At 40.1% G+C, this 18,291-nt stretch overlaps 1 protein-coding gene across 1 annotated transcript in view; it reads right to left on the bottom strand.

Annotated features, from left to right (window-relative positions):
• Nucleotides 1-18,291, bottom strand: part of nup205 (nucleoporin 205) — a 32,671-nt gene that overhangs the window by 12,321 nt on the left and 2,059 nt on the right. The window contains exons 2-24 of the mRNA XM_057836700.1: nt 17,986-18,128; nt 17,709-17,880; nt 17,399-17,543; nt 17,108-17,267; nt 16,766-16,994; nt 13,307-13,471; nt 13,051-13,226; nt 12,845-12,961; nt 12,414-12,551; nt 12,129-12,279; nt 11,824-12,029; nt 11,568-11,750; nt 9,352-9,402; nt 8,875-9,084; nt 8,567-8,804; nt 8,288-8,477; nt 8,085-8,205; nt 7,875-7,956; nt 7,639-7,803; nt 5,684-5,808; nt 5,489-5,603; nt 5,109-5,258; nt 36-110 (exon numbers count right to left, since the gene is read on the bottom strand). Of these exons, the coding sequence (XP_057692683.1) occupies nt 36-110; nt 5,109-5,258; nt 5,489-5,603; nt 5,684-5,808; nt 7,639-7,803; nt 7,875-7,956; nt 8,085-8,205; nt 8,288-8,477; nt 8,567-8,804; nt 8,875-9,084; nt 9,352-9,402; nt 11,568-11,750; nt 11,824-12,029; nt 12,129-12,279; nt 12,414-12,551; nt 12,845-12,961; nt 13,051-13,226; nt 13,307-13,471; nt 16,766-16,994; nt 17,108-17,267; nt 17,399-17,543; nt 17,709-17,880; nt 17,986-18,128 (3,507 nt within the window). The remainder of the gene's footprint in view (nt 1-35; nt 111-5,108; nt 5,259-5,488; nt 5,604-5,683; nt 5,809-7,638; nt 7,804-7,874; nt 7,957-8,084; nt 8,206-8,287; nt 8,478-8,566; nt 8,805-8,874; nt 9,085-9,351; nt 9,403-11,567; nt 11,751-11,823; nt 12,030-12,128; nt 12,280-12,413; nt 12,552-12,844; nt 12,962-13,050; nt 13,227-13,306; nt 13,472-16,765; nt 16,995-17,107; nt 17,268-17,398; nt 17,544-17,708; nt 17,881-17,985; nt 18,129-18,291) is intronic.

Below are 18,291 nucleotides of genomic sequence, written 5' to 3'. Positions count from 1 at the left end.
TATTTTATCGGGTAGGTTAACAAAACTAAACATACCTTTGGAAACAGAGTCAAAATGTAAAAAACCACTGACAGATCTCGTCTCCTCCTCCATGCCAGATTCACCTTCAGCTGATAAGACACAATCATCAGAAACCTCAAATACAGTTGTTATAATATACAAACAGCATTTGGAAAATAATCTAAAATAAATATATATAATAAGGATGGTAAAAAAAAAATGTTTCGGAGATATACCGCGGTATTACGTCAGGCAATTCTTGTATGGATTCAAAATCCGTCTGAATCGATCCTTACATGTGTGTTTTTGGTGGAAATAACAACACAATGGTTGCACTTTTACTCCCGTCCACTAGTTGGCAGCGCAACTAGTAACAACATCTCACGAGAGTTAACCCGGGTGGCTTCTTTACACTATAGTCTCGCGGGGTTTGGTGCCATGGAGCAAACGTTTCAACATGACTGATAGAGATTCGCGATGCCCTGAAGCACTTTTATAAATCTGAAATTTGGGCTCATTTTGGCATACTGCAAAACCGGAGGCCTGAGGTGGGACAAGAGCCACACCATGTGCAAGCTGTACAATGCAAAAGTAAAATACTGCAGAAACGTTATTTTTGGTCTTTTAGCCCTGTGGTGGTTGGTATACCTTGATGCTCAAGCTAATGTTTTGACCTGCCTTTCTTTAAAAATACCATTATTAACATGCTGTACATCCTTTAGGGTGTGTTTTTTTTTCATATTTAGAATCCTGCAGTTAAGCAGGTTAGGACTAAAGCTGGTTTGAGCTAAAAAAAGAGAAAATGTTAAAAGCCATTTGTTGTTCAAACATAAAATAAGAACATGTTTACTGTGCTGGATGAGGTTTCAAGAATAAATTGATATAAATTCACATTCATGACCATTTTGATTTCGGTTTTGGATGCGCACCTCACGGTCATATTTTTCTATCTTATCTATCTTCAGGTCAATGGTAACAGTCAGCATCACCTTTTTCCTACTAACATTGTTGGAACCCATATTGCTTTCTCTCACAAGAAAATCTGCCATGCGTCCGTCTTGTGGGAAAACAAAGAAACTGCGGTGCTGTCATAGGTCGGTCGTATTTTGAGCACGTCGTCGGATGTAGAAACAAATGGCGGGTCAAATTTTACATCGGATGTCGAAAAGATTGAATGTCGAAGCGGTCATATGTCGATGTACCACTGTGTGTGTGTGTGTGTGTGTGTGTGTGTGTGTGTGTGTGTGTGTGTGTGTGTGTGTGTGTGTGTGAAATATATATTAGGGCTGTCAAACGATTACAATTTTTAATCGAGTAATTTATAGCTTAAAAATTAATTAATCGTAATTAATCGCAATTCAAACCATCTATAAAATATGCGATATTTTTCTGTAAATTATATATTCTGTAAAATAAATTTTTGGAATGGAAAGATAAGACACAAGATGGATATACAGTGCTGCTCGAAAGTTTGTTAACCCCACAGCGATGGTCAGATTTTTTGTAAAAAAAACTAAAATAACCTTATTAAATGTTAAGTTATACCCAAATCCACAATACTGACATTCCAAATAATGGACTGAAACAAAAGAAATAGTTATATTGTCATTCTTTATTTAACAAAAGTGGTTGATTTAAGAAAAATGTGAACCCCTTCAGTTAATAGGATATTGCGCCTCCTTTTGCAGAGATTACCTCAACCAAACGGTTTCTGTAGTGACTAATCAGCCTCTCACATCTACTTTGGGGGATTTTTGCCCATTCTTCCTTGCAGAACGCAGTCAGTTGAGAGAGGTTTGATGGGCGTCTGGCATGAACTGCTCGCTTCAGGTCCCGCCACAGCATTTCAATGGGATTTAGGTCAGGACTTTGACTGGGCCAGTCCAGAACACGAATCTTCTTCTTTTTCAGCCATTCCTTGGTTGTATTGCTGGAATGCTTTGGATCATTATCATGTTGCATGATCCACCTTCTGCCAAGCTTTAACTTCAAAACAGATGGCGTCAGGTTATGTTCTAGGATTTGACAATATTCCTCAGAATTCATGATTCCCTGGACTATGTGGAGTTGTCCAGGTCCTGAGGATGAAAAGCAAGCCCAGATCTTGACATTCCCACCTCCATGCTTCTCTGTTGGGAGAAGGTTCTTTTGGTAGTATGCAGTGTTGACTTTTCGCCAGACATGGCGGTTTTGGTTGTGACCAAACAGTTCAATTTTGCACCTACATCAGTTGATGAAAACTCTTTTTAATTTAGTCTCGACAACACAACTGTTAAAAAAACAAAAAAAAAACTACTGAATTGATTGATTAGGAAATCAGGTTGAAATAATAGAAAATTCCAAAATGTTGAGGGGGTTCACAAACTTTTGAGCAGCACTGTATACAGTGCCTTGCAAAAGTATTCGGCCCCCTTGCACCCTTTCGCCACATTTCAGGCTTCAAACATAAAGATATAAAATTTTAATTTTTTTGTCAAGAATCAACAACAAGTGGGACACAATCGTGAAGTGGAACAAAATTTATTGGATAATTTAAACTTTTTTAACAAAAAAAAAACTGAAAAGTGGGGCGTGCAATATTATTCGGCCCCCTTGCGTTAATACTTTGTAGCGCCACCTTTTGCTCCAATTACAGCTGCAAGTCGCTTGGGGTATGTTTCTATCAGTTTTGCACATCGAGAGACTGACATTCTTGCCCGTTCTTCCTTGCAAAACAGCTCGAGCTCAGTGAGGTTGGATGGAGAGTGTTTGTGAACAGCAGTCTTCAGCTCTTTCCACAGATTCTCGATTGGATTCAGGTCTGGACTTTGACTTGGCCATTCTAACACCTGGATACGTTTATTTTTTAACCATTCCACTGTAGATTTGGGCTTTATGTTTTGGATCATTGTCCTGTTGGAAGATAAATCTCCGTCCCAGTCTCAGGTCTTGTGCAGATACCAACAGGTTTTCTTCCAGAATGTTCCTGTATTTGGCTGCATCCATCTTCCCGTCAATTTTAACCATCTTCCCTGTCCCTGCTGAAGAAAAGCAGGCCCAAACCATGATGCTGCCACCACCATGTTTGACAGTGGGGATGGTGTGTTCAGGGTGATGAGCTGTGTTGCTTTTACGCCAAACATATTGTTTTGCATTGTGGCCAAAAAGTTCAATTTTGGTTTCATCTGACCAGAGCACCTTCTTCCACATGTTTGGTGTGTCTCCCAGGTGGCCTGTGGCAAACTTTAAACGAGACTTTTTATGGATATCTTTGAGAAATGGCTTTCTTCTTGCCACTCTTCCATAAAGGCCAGATTTGTGCAGTGTACGACTGATTGTTGTCCTATGGACAGACTCTCCCACCTCAGCTGTAGATCTCAGTAGTTCATCCAGAGTGATCATGGGCCTCTTGGCTGCACCTCTGATCAGTTTTCTCCTTGTTTGAGAAGAAAGTTTGGAAGGACGGCCGGGTCTTGGTAGATTTGCAGCGGTCTGATGCTCCTTCCATTTCAATATGATGGCTTGCACAGTGCTCCTTGAGATGTTTAAAGCTTGGGAAATCTTTTTGTATCCAAATCCGGCTTTAAACTTCTCCACAACAGTATCTCGGACCTGCCTGGTGTGTTCCTTGGTTTTCATAATGCTCTCTGCACTTTAAACAGAACCCTGAGACTATCACAGAGCAGGTGCATTTATACGGAGACTTGATTACACACAGGTGGATTCTATTTATCATCATCGGTCATTTAGGACAACATTGGATCATTCAGAGATCCTCACTGAACTTCTGGAGTGAGTTTGCTGCACTTCAAGTAAACGGGCCGAATAATATTGCACGCCCCACTTTTCATTTTTTTATTTGTTAAAAAAGTTTAAATTATCCAATAAATGTTGTTCCACTTCATGAATGTGTCCCACATGTTGTTGATTCTTGACAAAAAAATTTAATTTCATATCTTTATGTTTGAAGCCTGAAATGTGGCGAAAGGTTGCAAGATTCAAGGGGGCCGAATACTTTTTCAAGGCACTGTACATTCAACATACAGTACATAAAGACTGTAGTGGGCATTTCACTCTACTGTCATTTAAATCTGTCTATGCTGTCCTCACTCCGAAGCGTCTACTTTTTCCAAAGCTAGACAGCTAGTGAACGACGCCTTAATAATCAGACTTCTTCCTTTTTCATCTGATTTATTAATAAAATGGCCTCAAACCATTGTCCTCTTTAGACCATCGTAAAACTACAAAAAAAAAGTACACAAGCATTGCATTAGCAACAACGTTAGCTTAGCACGCTATACAGGTTCACTAAACATTAACAAAAAGCGTCTCATACAAAAAAATATAACATTTCGCTTACTAACATAATATGTACATTCTTTACAACAACCATACTTACGGACAAATCTTGTCCAAGGATCATATAAGCACAACAATACAACGTAGGCGTCAGCCCGAGACGTCGTGCAGCCATATTGAACTGGCAAGAAAACAATAAACCATGTCGCAAAGCGACCACAAGAGTTCGCTGTTGGACAGCACAAAAAGCGTTGCTGTAATACTTACCAAAAGGCAGAATACTGTCTGAGCGGGACATGTGCGTTAATTGCATCAAATATTTTAACGTGATTAATTTAAAAAATTAATTACCGCGCGTTAACGCGATAATTTTGACAGCCCTAATATATATATATATACATATATATATATATATATATATATATATATATATATATATATATATATATACTGTATATATATATACTGTATATTTACAGTGATGATTTACAAATATTTTAACACCTTATGAGGCAAGCAACTTTTTCCTGCTAATTTCCCGTTTAGCCACATAAAAACCTGGTTTCCACATACTGTACGTGGATCTCACATTTTGAGTTTGATTAGGAGGGTGGCAGCGGATAATCACTCTCAGTCAAAATGGATTTGCCACTAGGCAGCCACTAAGTTAAATGAGGGCCCAATAAAGGGGTAAGAGCCATACCTTTTCAAATGAAAAAGTCCTTCTTGTTTTGTTTATGTTATTGAAAGGACTTTTTACACTATTTCATCAAACCCATCTATGAAATCAATAATGTCCCAAACAAAAGTTGATGATTACACATCCATACCTGCATGCTGCGAGAGTGGCTGGTCATCAAGCAGCAAGTTGACAAGTCGCTGTGTGTGTGAGCGCTGGCGGTTCAATGACGTCACCCTGAGTTCGATTGCAGCTATTTTCATGAGCCAAGACATCTGTGACAGGGCAGCAATTTGGTCGCCTGTGAACAGCACAGAAACATATTATGTAAAGTTCTTGAATTGTACTGATTTAATGAAGTACTGTAGAATTCATCAAAAATACTAATTGAAATAAACTTGAACACTAAGGTAAACTAGTGTCATTTGGTAACCACCTCTACTTAGAATAATAGTTCAGTTTTCATGAGAAGATTCTATTTTTAAATATTTCCCATGATGCAATATTTGAAAACTAAACTCATGGACTCACCAGGTGGAACAAAAGGTAAATGTTGCAGATGTGAGAACAGAAAGTCCTGGCTTGTCCTCAAATACCGCATGGTGGGTCCAGATGTTTCAGAGCAGGTACACAGTTGGTAGATCACCTGTCATCGCGAGGTAACAACATTCATAAAATGTGAAGTACCAAATGTTAGGTTGCTCTGCCTGTGAGGAGAACACTTACCTGGTAGCACAGCTCAGCCAGGTGTGGAGCATGTCGAGTGAGAGCGGGTCCTGATCTTTTCTCAGTGCCTCGCTGCAAGAGACTTAGGATGGCATGCAGGCAACTCCGCGGGCACCCTAACACACCTGTAAAATACTTCTATCAGTGCATTGCTATGCTGCACATGTAAGGTCTTTCTTGTTCGATTGTATGCTGGAAATCACAAAAGAAGGTACTGAATTATCCTTAATTTAAAGAAGGCCCGCAACAAGAGGCAATTGTCAAAGAATCCACAAATTTGAAAACTAAGGTCTTAATAGAACTATTTTTCCAAATTTGTAAAAAAGAAAAATCGAAGTGAATACATGAAATAAGTGCTCTAATATCTATAACCCTTGTTAAATCCTGATGGTTTTTCTCATAAAACCTGCAGATGCATGTGTTGACTTGCATCCATCAATTTTTTTGAGAAAGAAATATCAAAATTCTGAAATAGAGTCTCAAAAGCATGAAATTCTAGGTAACATATACCGTATTGGCCCGAATATAAGACGGCCCTGATTATAAGACGACCCCCTCTTTTTCAAGACTCAAGTTTGGAAAAAACGAACACCAAATTTATGTTTATTAGAGCTGGGAATCTTTGGGCACCTAACGATTCGATTACGATTACGATTCAGAGGCTCCGATTCGATTATAAAACGATTATTGATGCCTCCCCTCCTTTTTTTTTTTTTTTTTTTTTTAAAATGTTTTGTACATTAAAAAAAAAAAAAAAAAGCTTTAAACTACTTTAAATTAATTTAATGTTGTGAATCAACCGTTAAAGTTGTTAAAATTGCTCCTGTTATTCCATAATTTCTCTTTTGTCTACTTTCAACATGTGAAAGTTTTAAAACTATTTTAAAGATAGATTCAAGTCAATATTTTACCGATTTAGGAGTATTTTAGATAAAAAGTTAATTAGGTTCGCTTGGAAGGTTCGCTACAACAGCCTTGCAGGGAAGTGTACTGCTTTAAGATGGCGGCCGTTTACTAACGCCCGCATCTAGCTTTTTGTAGATGTGCTGCTAACGATACCGACTCTATAATGCATCTAGTCCTATATAAATGATATCTACCGTAACATGTCGATGTACTTTGTAGCAGCTTTTCGGCACCAGTCAGGTATGTTGTTGTCTTTTTTTATCTCGTGGCATGAGTTGAGTTAGAGCCGTGAGCTGACCATTGGCATTATCCGAGGGGCCGGGTAATGAGAAGCATAATGTTTAGCTACTCTCGCTGCGTCCCTAATTGCGTCCCCAAGACCGCGCGGCGCGCTGAGTGTGTTGTACTTCTGCTTTACTTGGCATATTTCAATAATCGTAATTTGGATGTTTGTGAATCGTTTTCGAATCTTCCACGGCCGAATCGCGAATAATCTAAGAATCGGAAATTTTGCACACCTCTAATGTTTATACAGAAAATAATTACAGTACATCTGAAACAAATGATTATAACAATATATTTGAAAGAAAAAGCATGCTATTTTGCCTCACTCAAATCTTAATATCTGAACATTTAAATATGTAAACTAAAGTGCAATCACATTCATAAATGAATGGCTTCTGGTTTTTGAAATGTAAATAAACCAATCTATTGTAAAACAACAAAATTGCAATAACTGCATTAACCTACAAAGTGAGGTCGAACTGTAACTGTAGTCTTGAAACAAATCTGAATAAGGAAAAACATTGCAATAAAATAATGCAAACTGGTTAAACTTGAGAGTAGCTGAGATCTATCATGACAGAACATTACTCAAGTTCAGCATTTGCTTGATATCTGGCGCCATCTAGCATCGTGAATGGGTATAATGTCTAGACCCCGAATATAAGACGACTCCCACTTTTTCAGTCTTGTTTCAATGCCAAAAAACTGTCTTATATTTGTGCCAATATGGTATGTCACGCTGGGCTCCTATGGGTTTACATCACCTGGATCCTGCAGGTTGGTAGCGGACACGTGCTTTTTGACATCAAAGCCCAGTAGATACAATGCCAGATTGGGTGTCTTCAACTCCAAAGAGGTAATGAGCAGGTTGAGGATATGAACTTGGGTTTCATGTCGTATTCGTGCAACATTCTTTTGGGAATCTGTATCTAGAAGTGTCAAGAGCCTGGTTACACAAAACAATGAAAGATATTTTTGAAAGCAACCTGAAAAGACACACCATTTTCAGTCACTGTTCCTTCTTCTGCTTCGTCATTATCCAGACACTCCACAAAGCCTGCCATCAGCTTTTCGCTCACAACCTAACGGAACAGAAAAGTTTAGCTTGATACTACACAAGACATGCCACACCACTATCCCTTCATACTGTATATGTAAGTCACCCGACAACAGCTTTCAGGAAAAACTGTACAATTATAACATGATATACCTGGTCATGTGTGAAATCTCCAACAAGCCTGTCTTGAATGTTAGGGTAATTTGCAATGTGACGCAAGATCTTGGCACTCTGGAAAGCAGCCTCAGGGTTGGAGTCATTGTGGTAGAGATACCTAACAGCAAACACAATTAAATGAACATTTTAATGTGCAAAGAGCCATCAGTTTGGATAATAGGTGACGGTTTCGTTATTACCTGGCTACATTGACAATGTGATCTGCTTTGCGGGTTTGCGGACTGACCCCCTGCAGGAGCTGCTCCAACGGGGAAACTAAAAGAGAGGGCTGGCTCTCCCTGAGGAGGTCCATGAACACCACCTCTTTTTGCAGGGTCAGGTCAAGCAGGCAGAGGCAATGCAGTACTGCAGACTCCAGGTGCTTCTTGCCTAGAAGACCGAGTGAGTCATCGTTAAAACCAACAGTCACTAGCCTTCCAAGTCAGGCAATGTCAGCAGCAGCCTGCATGCTTTCTCACCAGGAAAAGGAGCGTAGGTATCCAGCTGGCGTACACCCTCCTCCAGCACGCTGAGGCAGAGCGCCAACATAGGAGAGTCGTTAAGCAGGTGGAACATGATGCTGTGGCCCGGCGGCTTGTGGGCTGGGACCAGCTCGCCCTGCAACTCCACCATCTCCTGGACGAAGTCTGATGGCTGCGGCTCGTAATCCCGCAGCAGTTTGTGAAAGACTTCAAGCGTGGTGTCAGCTACTTCCCACTGGAAAAAGGTGAAATGGAATGAGTAAGTGTGTGTAAACTGTGAGTACAAACAATGAGCCGCACAGCACCTTCTCAGCTGGATGCCGATATGCTCTGGTGGGGAAAGCCAAGAAGACGGTGTCTCGCAAGAAATTCAGGTACGGCTGGAAGCCTGGCACACGCAGCCCCGCGCCTAAATTAAGGGGAACGCTGCTCTCCGCCAAAGTACTTATCAGATGACAGAAGCCTCGAGTCAGAGGGTACTCCTCACAGCTTGACTCGATCTCATTTAGCTCCATCTGACAGGACAGAATAATGGTGAAAGTGAGTTTACTTTAAATGACCATTTTAAACAAGGAATCTGAAACAATTTAGCCGTTTCATTATGTTATTGATGTGAAATCATTGGCATAGTTACACCTGTCCAAAGAATATGTTTTAAGTACTACTTTTCGCAAAACAATTTAGTTGTTGTTCAGCCCTACTTAACACATTTTATCTTGATTAAAACAATTGTACAAAAATAGCATTTAACAACGTTTTTAAAGTATATGGAGCTGACTAACCTCAATTCCTGCTGCCTGTCTTTGTCCTGGGGCACGCACCGTCTGAAGAATCTGCAACATTGGTCAGAACATGGTCATCAGTAAAAACAGACAATTTTAAATCAGTAACAAAATCAGTTACAATAGAAAGTTAATTCACTTTAAAAACCTACTTCCTGAGCATTTTCTACTCAACAAAAGGCCAGAATGGTGCATATTAGAGATGTCCGGACAAGATGACGTAGTCGACGTCATCGATGACGTAAATGCGTCGATGAGCACACACCCCGTCCACGGTTAATAAAGGGTTAAAAAAAATATATGCGTGGAAAGTTTAGAATGGCAGACACTCGGTATGCAAGCGGGGAAAGCAGCACAAAGCTGAAAAAGCGCACCAGAGTGGTCAAAGCATGGACTTATTTTAACGAAACAAAGGAGGGTACACTGTCTGTTCAGTCTCCTCGATGTCAAGCTTGCATACCATGGCAGCACGTTGGCCGTGAATGAACACCTAAAGCGCTGTCACCCAGTTGTAATTTTGGAAGACGACAGGAGACAACAAGCTTGCAAATCATAAGTCCTTCTAACTAACTAACGACATTTTTTTATTGAAGTTGCTAAGCCTGTACTGATATGCAATAAGTCCATATATCGCACGGTAAATAGAAATGAGGGCGGTAATTTTCACGGCTGCGTTTTATCGCCGCATGCGTGTTGATGGCATATAAGACTTCAGTTCCTTTCAGATGTTTATTTGTCATCAACACGCTGTAGAATTAAAGTTCAGACATACAAAATAAGGAAACACATCTATATTAAACACTGTAAAACATTAGCATTGCTACATCGAGGCTAATGGGCAACAAAGGCAACGTACCAACCACTTTAGCCTGCTATAAAACATCGAGTCTTCGTCAAAATGGCAACTTGCGGTTAAAAGGTGACACTTGAAACATGAAAAATCGCTGGTTAACAGCATTTGCAAACCAAAAAAATGAAAAAAAAGAAAAATCTATTACTGACACCACATGCAATGATGAAAAGAGTGCACTTTTTTTGCAGCGTATAAAGCTTACGGTTAGCGGTTTAGCGAACGTACTTCCAGTGAACACTTCAAAATAAGGCACGTCATGTTCAACATATACCGTATTGGCCCGAATATAAAACGGTGTTTTTTTACATTGAAATAAGATTAAAAAAGAGGTGGTCGTCTTATATTCGCGGTCTAGACATTATACCCATTCACGCCGCTAGATGGCGCCAGATATCATTGAAGCGATGTTCTGTCATGACAGATCTCAGCGGTCTAGACATTATACCCATTCACGACGGTAGATGGCGCCAGATATCATTGAAGCGATGTTCTGTCATGACAGATCTCAGCTACTCTCAAGTTTAACCAGCTTTCATTATTTTATTGCAATGTTTTTCCTTTTTCAGATTTGTTTCAAGACTACAGTTACAGTTAGACTTCACTTTGATGGTTAACGCAGTTATTGCAATTTTGTTGTTTTATCACAATAGATTGGTTTATTTACATTTCAAAAAACCAGAAGCCATTCATTTACGAATGTGATTGCACTTTAGTTTACATATTTAAATATTCAGATATTAAGATTTGTATGAGGTAAAATAACATGCTTTTTCTCTCAAATATATTGTTATAGTCATTTGTTTCGGATTTACTGTAATTATTTTCTGTATAAAAATTAATTTGATGTTCAAAAAGTCTTTTTTCAAACTTGAGTCTTGAAAAAGATGGGGTAGTCTTATAATCAGGGCTGTCTTATATTCGGGCCAATACGGTAAATAACGATTTCTGGAGTTCAGCTCAGATACTTCAGAATTTTGATTCTACACTCAGAATAGTTTAAAAATGACACCCTTTATGAAAAATCTGACTGGCAATGAATAATTATTAAACTACTATTATATCTAGTAGTATACTATAATATTAATGCTAGATATATTTTTTAAGAATTGTTTTGAATCATGTTGGAGTTAATGCTATCAGCATTTGAATTCATTGTTTATTTGTGATTTATTATTGGTATTTATGTGTTTATTTGTACTTTAATAAAGAATTTAAGTGTTCCAAAATGTTTTTTGATAATAAGTGTCAACAAAAATTTAGCTGCTAGTTTAAAAAAAAAAAACTATTAGATTAGTTGACTTAATCGGGAGAAAAAGAGTCGTTGGGACAGCCCTAATGCATATGTGGGGGAAAAAATGGCTACCTGTGTGTACTCTAGCGACTGCCAGAGCGAAGCAGCAATTTCGGGCGATTTGCCGAAGGCCGCTAAACAGAGAAGTAACTCAGCTTTCAAGACAGGAGGAACACTGCACTGAAGCAAGCCCAGCATCACCACCACAGGGGTCCACTGTGGGTGCTCACACAATGCCAGGCGAGCATTTTCACTCTAGAAAACACAGAAAAAAACATTTTAAGGTACGCCTAAGATAGCAGCAAATGGAGCATCCCAACAGACATACCCATGTAATAATTGTAGTGAGTAACTGCAAAAATGAGGTGAGTCCTTCCAGTTCTCTTTGAGTTATTCCCCGTATAGGCGGCTGTCGATAATGGACTGTATCAGGATTGGGTAGGTCTCGTCGTAAATTCTCATGGTACAGCATTAATGAGTGGAAAAAATGTTCCCATGACACTGGACTGCCTGCTACTCCCTGAATGTTATCACCTGCATTAAAAACAGAGTTTTGGGCATGAAAAATGTCTGATGCACGTTTAACTGAAGAAGAAACAGTTTGAAGCTCTAAAAATATTTGATGCCTCCCACCATGTGAAGCTCCATTGGTTTTTAGTAGGCTGAAGCAGTAGTGAGCACACTGAGGACCGTTGGCAAGACCTTTCAGCATTCGGAGGTATGAGATATAGAGGGTGGAGGGCAGAAGATCTCCCATTTGACGCACAAACTTTGACAGAACCACCTGCATCAATTAAAAGAAAAGCAGAAAAACTTAAAGGATAAGCGGAGGTAAAAATAGACCGCGTCTAAGGAGAAACGTGTTAAGACTTGATGGTGACATTGGGAAAACGACAACAACAACAACAAAAAAGTTACTTGTTTATGTGGGGGCCTCTGCAGCGCCATTCCCAGGTAAGATCCTTGCAGTGAGTTGTGTTGGAGGGGATCTGTTGGACACCAAAAATCCAGACCCAACTCCAGTCCAAAAGGATCCTTATTGTAGAACTCTCCTATCTGGGAAGAATTTATACCATTGAAACAAATTCTTACACTTTTTAAATTGAGGCACTATCTTAAGATCAAGAACTGTGTAATTAAGAAGATAGTTGGATTGCACCTGAATAAAAAGTTTCCTCAATCTGTTGTTAATTCCAATAATTGTTTTACAGAAAATGCGGGTTTTTTGGTTGTAATCCAAAATGGTCTAAATGTCAAATATGCATTCTAATAATATATAAGCAGCTACTGGGTGTTATCAAACTTTGATCAAAAATACTTCATATGTGTTTGTAGTGAAGAAGACTGACAAGCATCATTAGGTGGTCCAAGTCCTTGCGCAATGATGATGGAGGCTCATTGTCCATTTGTAAAGACATATGCAACAAGCGGGCATCTTCATCAGCACGGTTACGTAAATGCTTCACCTACGTCAGCAAGACAAATCAAACTTAATGGCGAGAAAGGGAATGTGGTCAATCTTTTAGGATAACAAATGCATTATGCGACATCCCACCTTCATTGGCATTAATGCTAGAAAATCTGTGATGAGTGAATGCAGGCGACGGATATAAAACTCCTCCTGGAGGCAACTTTCACAATCAAGCATGCCCTCTTTCATAAAAAGGAAGACGTCTCCTAGAACGGCTTGGTCAGCCAGCACTTCATCAGCCTCGGTGAACTCCACCAGGGCTGTTCACAACAAATGTTTTCCATTTGAAATAAACACTGAAGTTCAAATCATTTCAACATTTGAAGAGCCATTAACCTACCTGCACCCTGTGGTAGCTGCGACAGAACCCTAAGAGATAGAGCCCAAGTCAGGCGACACACAGCCTGAAGGCCAGGAAGCTTCCAAGGCTGGCTGTCTGTCAAACGACTATGCACTGCTAACACATACTGTCTCTCTGTGAGCAGCGGCAGTGCCTGGAGCAGATCTAAAAGATTAAAACAAAACACAGACTTATAAATACATTTAAGATTAATCATCTCAATCATTTATAAAAATGTTTCAGGTTTTCTATTGTAGAAACAAACATAATAGCATTATTTGCACTACTAGCTGCAACCTGCAGAGGGCTTTTTTTTAAGGCATAACAGCAGCTCTGCCAAGTTTAGTATGGGATGACTGACGCAAAAAAAAAATTTGCAAAAATACGCTATTACAGTAATACATACATGGCTTAAAGTGAGGACAATATCAGCAACTACGGGTAAAAAAAAAAAATCACCAATTTCCTAAAGATACAATATGGATTTTTTGGACAACGATATATTTGCCCATGTTACAAACTTGCTACAAATCAATCTATCCAAGGGTCATGGTTTAGGTTTTTTAATTTCTATTTTTTTATTTTTTTTTTTATTTTTGCAATTCTGTTGCTGACACATTGCAGACAATTAAATATAAAAAAAAAAATATTAAAAAAGCATATCCAAAAGAGTACCATCATTGATTGTTGCTTTGTGTTTTGAAAGACTTAACTGGATCGTTGTTTGACTAATTGGGATATCAGTCTTGACTGATTATATAGTTACAAACCTAAACGTTACCCATATATCAGTAACCTAAGTACATGCTGAACTTTATCATGTTGCTTCTACAAATTAAAAAAAGTAGTGATGCACGATAATACATTTTTCAACGATAACTTCCTCCTCGTTCCAACCGATAACCGATAATGTCAAGCCGATAATTCTATTAAAAGATTTATGTAAATTTTTTAAGTATACACAAGAGAAAATACTACTGTGCAAAAATATAATTAATTGCTCTTTTTTTCAACATCAAATGTGAACAAGTAGTAAATTCGAACATCTACAGAAAGACAGATTGTCTGACATTGTGTAATGGTAAACTTTTGGCAACAATTACAGAGTAAATACCCAAGTTGCACAAAAATGCCTTTAAAAGTAAGCCATTCCTAACATATAACATTACAACACTGCAAAAACACACCTCTTTAAAACTAGTTAAATTCCCTTGTTTTCAGTGTAAATCTATTGGAAATAAGGGAAATTATCTGCCAGCACTTCAAGCATATTACACTCAGATTTCTTGAAGAAAGATAGCTAGCTGAAAAAAAGCTCAATAGCCTTATTCTAAGCAATAAATTATTATACTTGATCATAAAAAACACTTGTCAGAAATGTTTATTCAAGAATAGGTATGGTTCAAAACATTATTTGAAAGCAATTTTTTCTTGATTTAGATGTTTTTTTTTAGATGTACAGGTTTAATAAGAACAAACGGCAATATTTACTTCAAGTAAGTGGAATTATCGGGCGCATTCATCTGTTAACTAGTCTTTAACACTCAAAACAAGATGGGGAAAATTATTTGACTAAATTTAAGAAGAATGATCTGATTAAGACGTCATAAATTTGCAGCGTACCGAATGCATTACTGACTGGCTGACTTCTTTGTGTGGTTTGTGCATGTTACAATTACCATCTAACCACTGTGCCATCATGATAAGCATGCTTATTTGACATCACTGGTCCAAATGTCCGTGGTGAAACTGATGTGATCAGCATGTTTTTCACGAAGAATGGCGGTCGTATAAACTGCATTATTTTTTTTTTTTTTATCCGGGGCTTCGGCTCTCGGATCACTTCAGTAAAAATACGTCTGTCGTCCGGCATCCCCTCCCGCCTGTGCCTTTCAGTCCATCAGGCCGCCAAATTAGTACCCGCGCCAGGCCTCTGTCTGGTCGTAGTGCTCAATGAGATGAACCGGAGATGAGTGGCGGCGGCAGCTATGTTCGTAGCGGATATCCGCCTGCCCAGGCCGGCTTGCCGCAGCATATTTGGGGCCAGGCTCTGCTCCGGACGGAGGCACGAGCCTCGCGCCCCGTACGCTGTGGGGGTGTTCGCCAGAGGTCCCGATGCTGGGGAACCGGGCTCAGCCTGCCTACCCGCCCGCCTCGCCCTAGCGGCGGCCTGTCGGACCAGCCAAAGCGGTGGGCTCAGTCAGAAGACGGCTACGTGTCGACCATCGGTCTTGTGCTGGTGTTTAGCCTTAGATGGGAGTTTACCACCCGCTTTGGGCTGTATTCCCAAACAACCCGACTCCGGGAAGGCCGCAGCATCTCTCTATCGTCACAAGCCCCGTAGTTTAGCTTAGTTTAGCATTCGCGCTAGCAGCAGCCTCGTATTCGTTCCAAAAATCTTTGTGATGCAGTTTTAAATGGCTGCCGGGTTAGTGGTGTTGAATAAGGACACTTTCTTTCTGCTTTGTGGAACTTCTGCAGTGCATGTTTTGCAGATGGCGAGAGCATCGTTTGTTTCACACACGAAAAAAATCAACCCACGCTAGTGACAGAGCCACCATGATATCGACTCAACCCTGTTGTGTAACGCCACCTCCTCTATGACAGGGGTTTTCAACCCAGTCCTCAAGGCACACTGTGGGTCCTGGTTTTTGTTCCAGCCGATCCAGCAGAGACAGTTGAACCAATGAGGCTTCTGCTAAAACAAGCCACACCTGACTGCAATCAACTGATTGCACTTGTAAAACACCAGATTGGGGAAAAAGTGTTGTCATCTTGTTTGGTAAGAATGAAATCCTGCACCCACAGTGTGCCTTAGTGGAATAGGTTGGGAACCCCTGCTCTATGACGCCGTACTCCTCCTCCCTCAGGCGGCGGTGGAGTAGTGGACAAAACTTCTTCGGCTGCGCATATTTGCAGGCTAAATCAAGTATATAATTATCGGATTGCATTATCGGTTGAATTTTTTTTAGTCTGGATTATCTGTGTGTTATAATTGCCATTATCGGCCGATAATCATCGGTAACCGATATTATCGTGCATATTTTAAAAAAGCCTGCACAGCAGTTACCGCTGTATGTCTTGACTATCTAAGGGGGGGGGGGGGGGGTAGTGATGTAAATTGACTTTATTAAGCTTTTAATCGTGGTATGTGGTCATTCCTTTGTTGAAAACACATCCAGAGTGGTTTTATGAACCATTTCACGTTCATTTGAGAAATTGTCGTTAAGAGTTAACCAGTAGATGGCAGCCTTCAGCAGCACGTATGTGCTTGCTGGCACTTGTCATCAAGTCAAGGAATGATAGAAAGCTGCTTTCTTGTATCGGAAAGAACAGAACTCATTTGTTTCATAGTATCAAATGAAATTGACTCCAGTTTTCTTAACTGGTGACGAAGATAACTTTTATGTCTACCACAGTTTGACCATATTTATATTTCAGTACTCCTTCCCCACTCACCTTCTCTATCTTCAGTGCCTTGTTCAATGAAGCTGACATCCAAACAGTACATCAGTGCCATGACCAGTGCCAGGTTCACACTGTCCAGTGAACCATCAGCTTGTGCTGATACTGTCTCAAGGTGACCAATGAGAGCTAGTGTATCATCTTTAGTTAAAGGTGACTGGCAAGTCCAGGCAAACAGGCTGTCTGCTAGGGCCCGCCTGCATTCTTTGATGAGGTCTGCAACCTGGAGGCAACAATTGAATTTGTCAACTCAGTTACAACCAGAAAGATTGAACAATCATGCCTGATCAAGACTTTACAGTAGCTTACTTATGTGAAAGAATAACCTGAGCCTACCTCCTTCCTGTGCTTTTCATTGCCCAGGCCTCGCTCCTTCTGTAGCCGCTCAAACTCGCGTGTCAGATTGATCTCGTTTACCAAGGTCAGTATGCGTTTGGTCAAACCCTGGCACATCAGTTCATCTGTGAAATGTGTGGTCAGGGACACCAGCTCCCCACTGAATAAAGTGGGTGAGAAGAAAACCGTCACTCAAATACTATTAACAACTACTGCACAGATTTTCAATGATCAGCCCTGTAATATATGTGCTATTGGGGGGGGAGTAGCGGATTCACCAGTAGCAGTTACCTTAGGTCCAGTGTGAAAGTCTTGCCATGACGTGATTGGATAAGTGTGCGCAGAGAGTTGGCCACACAAAGCTTTCCATCCCAATAGAGCAGCACTGCCACCAAACCACGTGTCAAACCTGGAAAGTGGGATTGCTGCTGCTCACCTGGGAGATGAGTTTAGAAAAACATTCGAACATCATTTATACATACATACATGGTCCATCTTGATTAGGTGTGATAAATTGGGCGCTAAGGACAATAAAATTATCAAAATCTCCTAGATTACGGGGGGTTCAAAGACGTTAGATTTCGTTAATATCATTACAGACCTGCCAACAAAAGCTCCAAAGCTGCTAATTCGCCAATGTCAAACAAATCACTGATGATGAAGGCCTCTGAAAGAAGCTGCTCTGGAAGAAGTCGGGACCCCTGCTGACCCTGAATGGCAATGCCATCGGTGCTGGCTTTCCGCACCTTCTCCCGCTGCTCTGCACTCTTTGGCTAAAAATGAGGAAGAAGAGGATGTTGCAGGCAGCTCACGTGGGTCATTGTATTGAATACACATGCTATATAATGAAACTTGGGAGGCTCTGTAACAAAGCTCACCGGGTTCTTAAATAGGGACAAGAATTGAGGCTTGTGCTTCTTTAACTGTAGGTCAAGCAAATGGAAGCTCTCTGGCTGCCGCCTCAACACAGCCCCCTCGACTGTCTCCCATAGCTCCTTTAATGGCCCCCACAGACTGGCTCCTACATAAAACGGGGATTTCAAAAGGTCAGGTACAAAACATAACCCACTCATAAAAAGTTAGGATGATCCAGCTTCGAGGTAACATTTCAACATGAACCTAAAATTGACTATCACCTTTTTAATTTAACATAATTTGACTTTCACTATACAAACAAACCAAAA

Source organism: Corythoichthys intestinalis, chromosome 5 (assembly GCF_030265065.1).
Source record: "Corythoichthys intestinalis isolate RoL2023-P3 chromosome 5, ASM3026506v1, whole genome shotgun sequence".
Lineage (NCBI taxonomy): Eukaryota > Metazoa > Chordata > Actinopteri > Syngnathiformes > Syngnathidae > Corythoichthys > Corythoichthys intestinalis.
The sequence above is the reverse complement of the archived record's forward strand: the minus strand, read 5'-3'. Positions and strand labels throughout refer to the sequence as shown.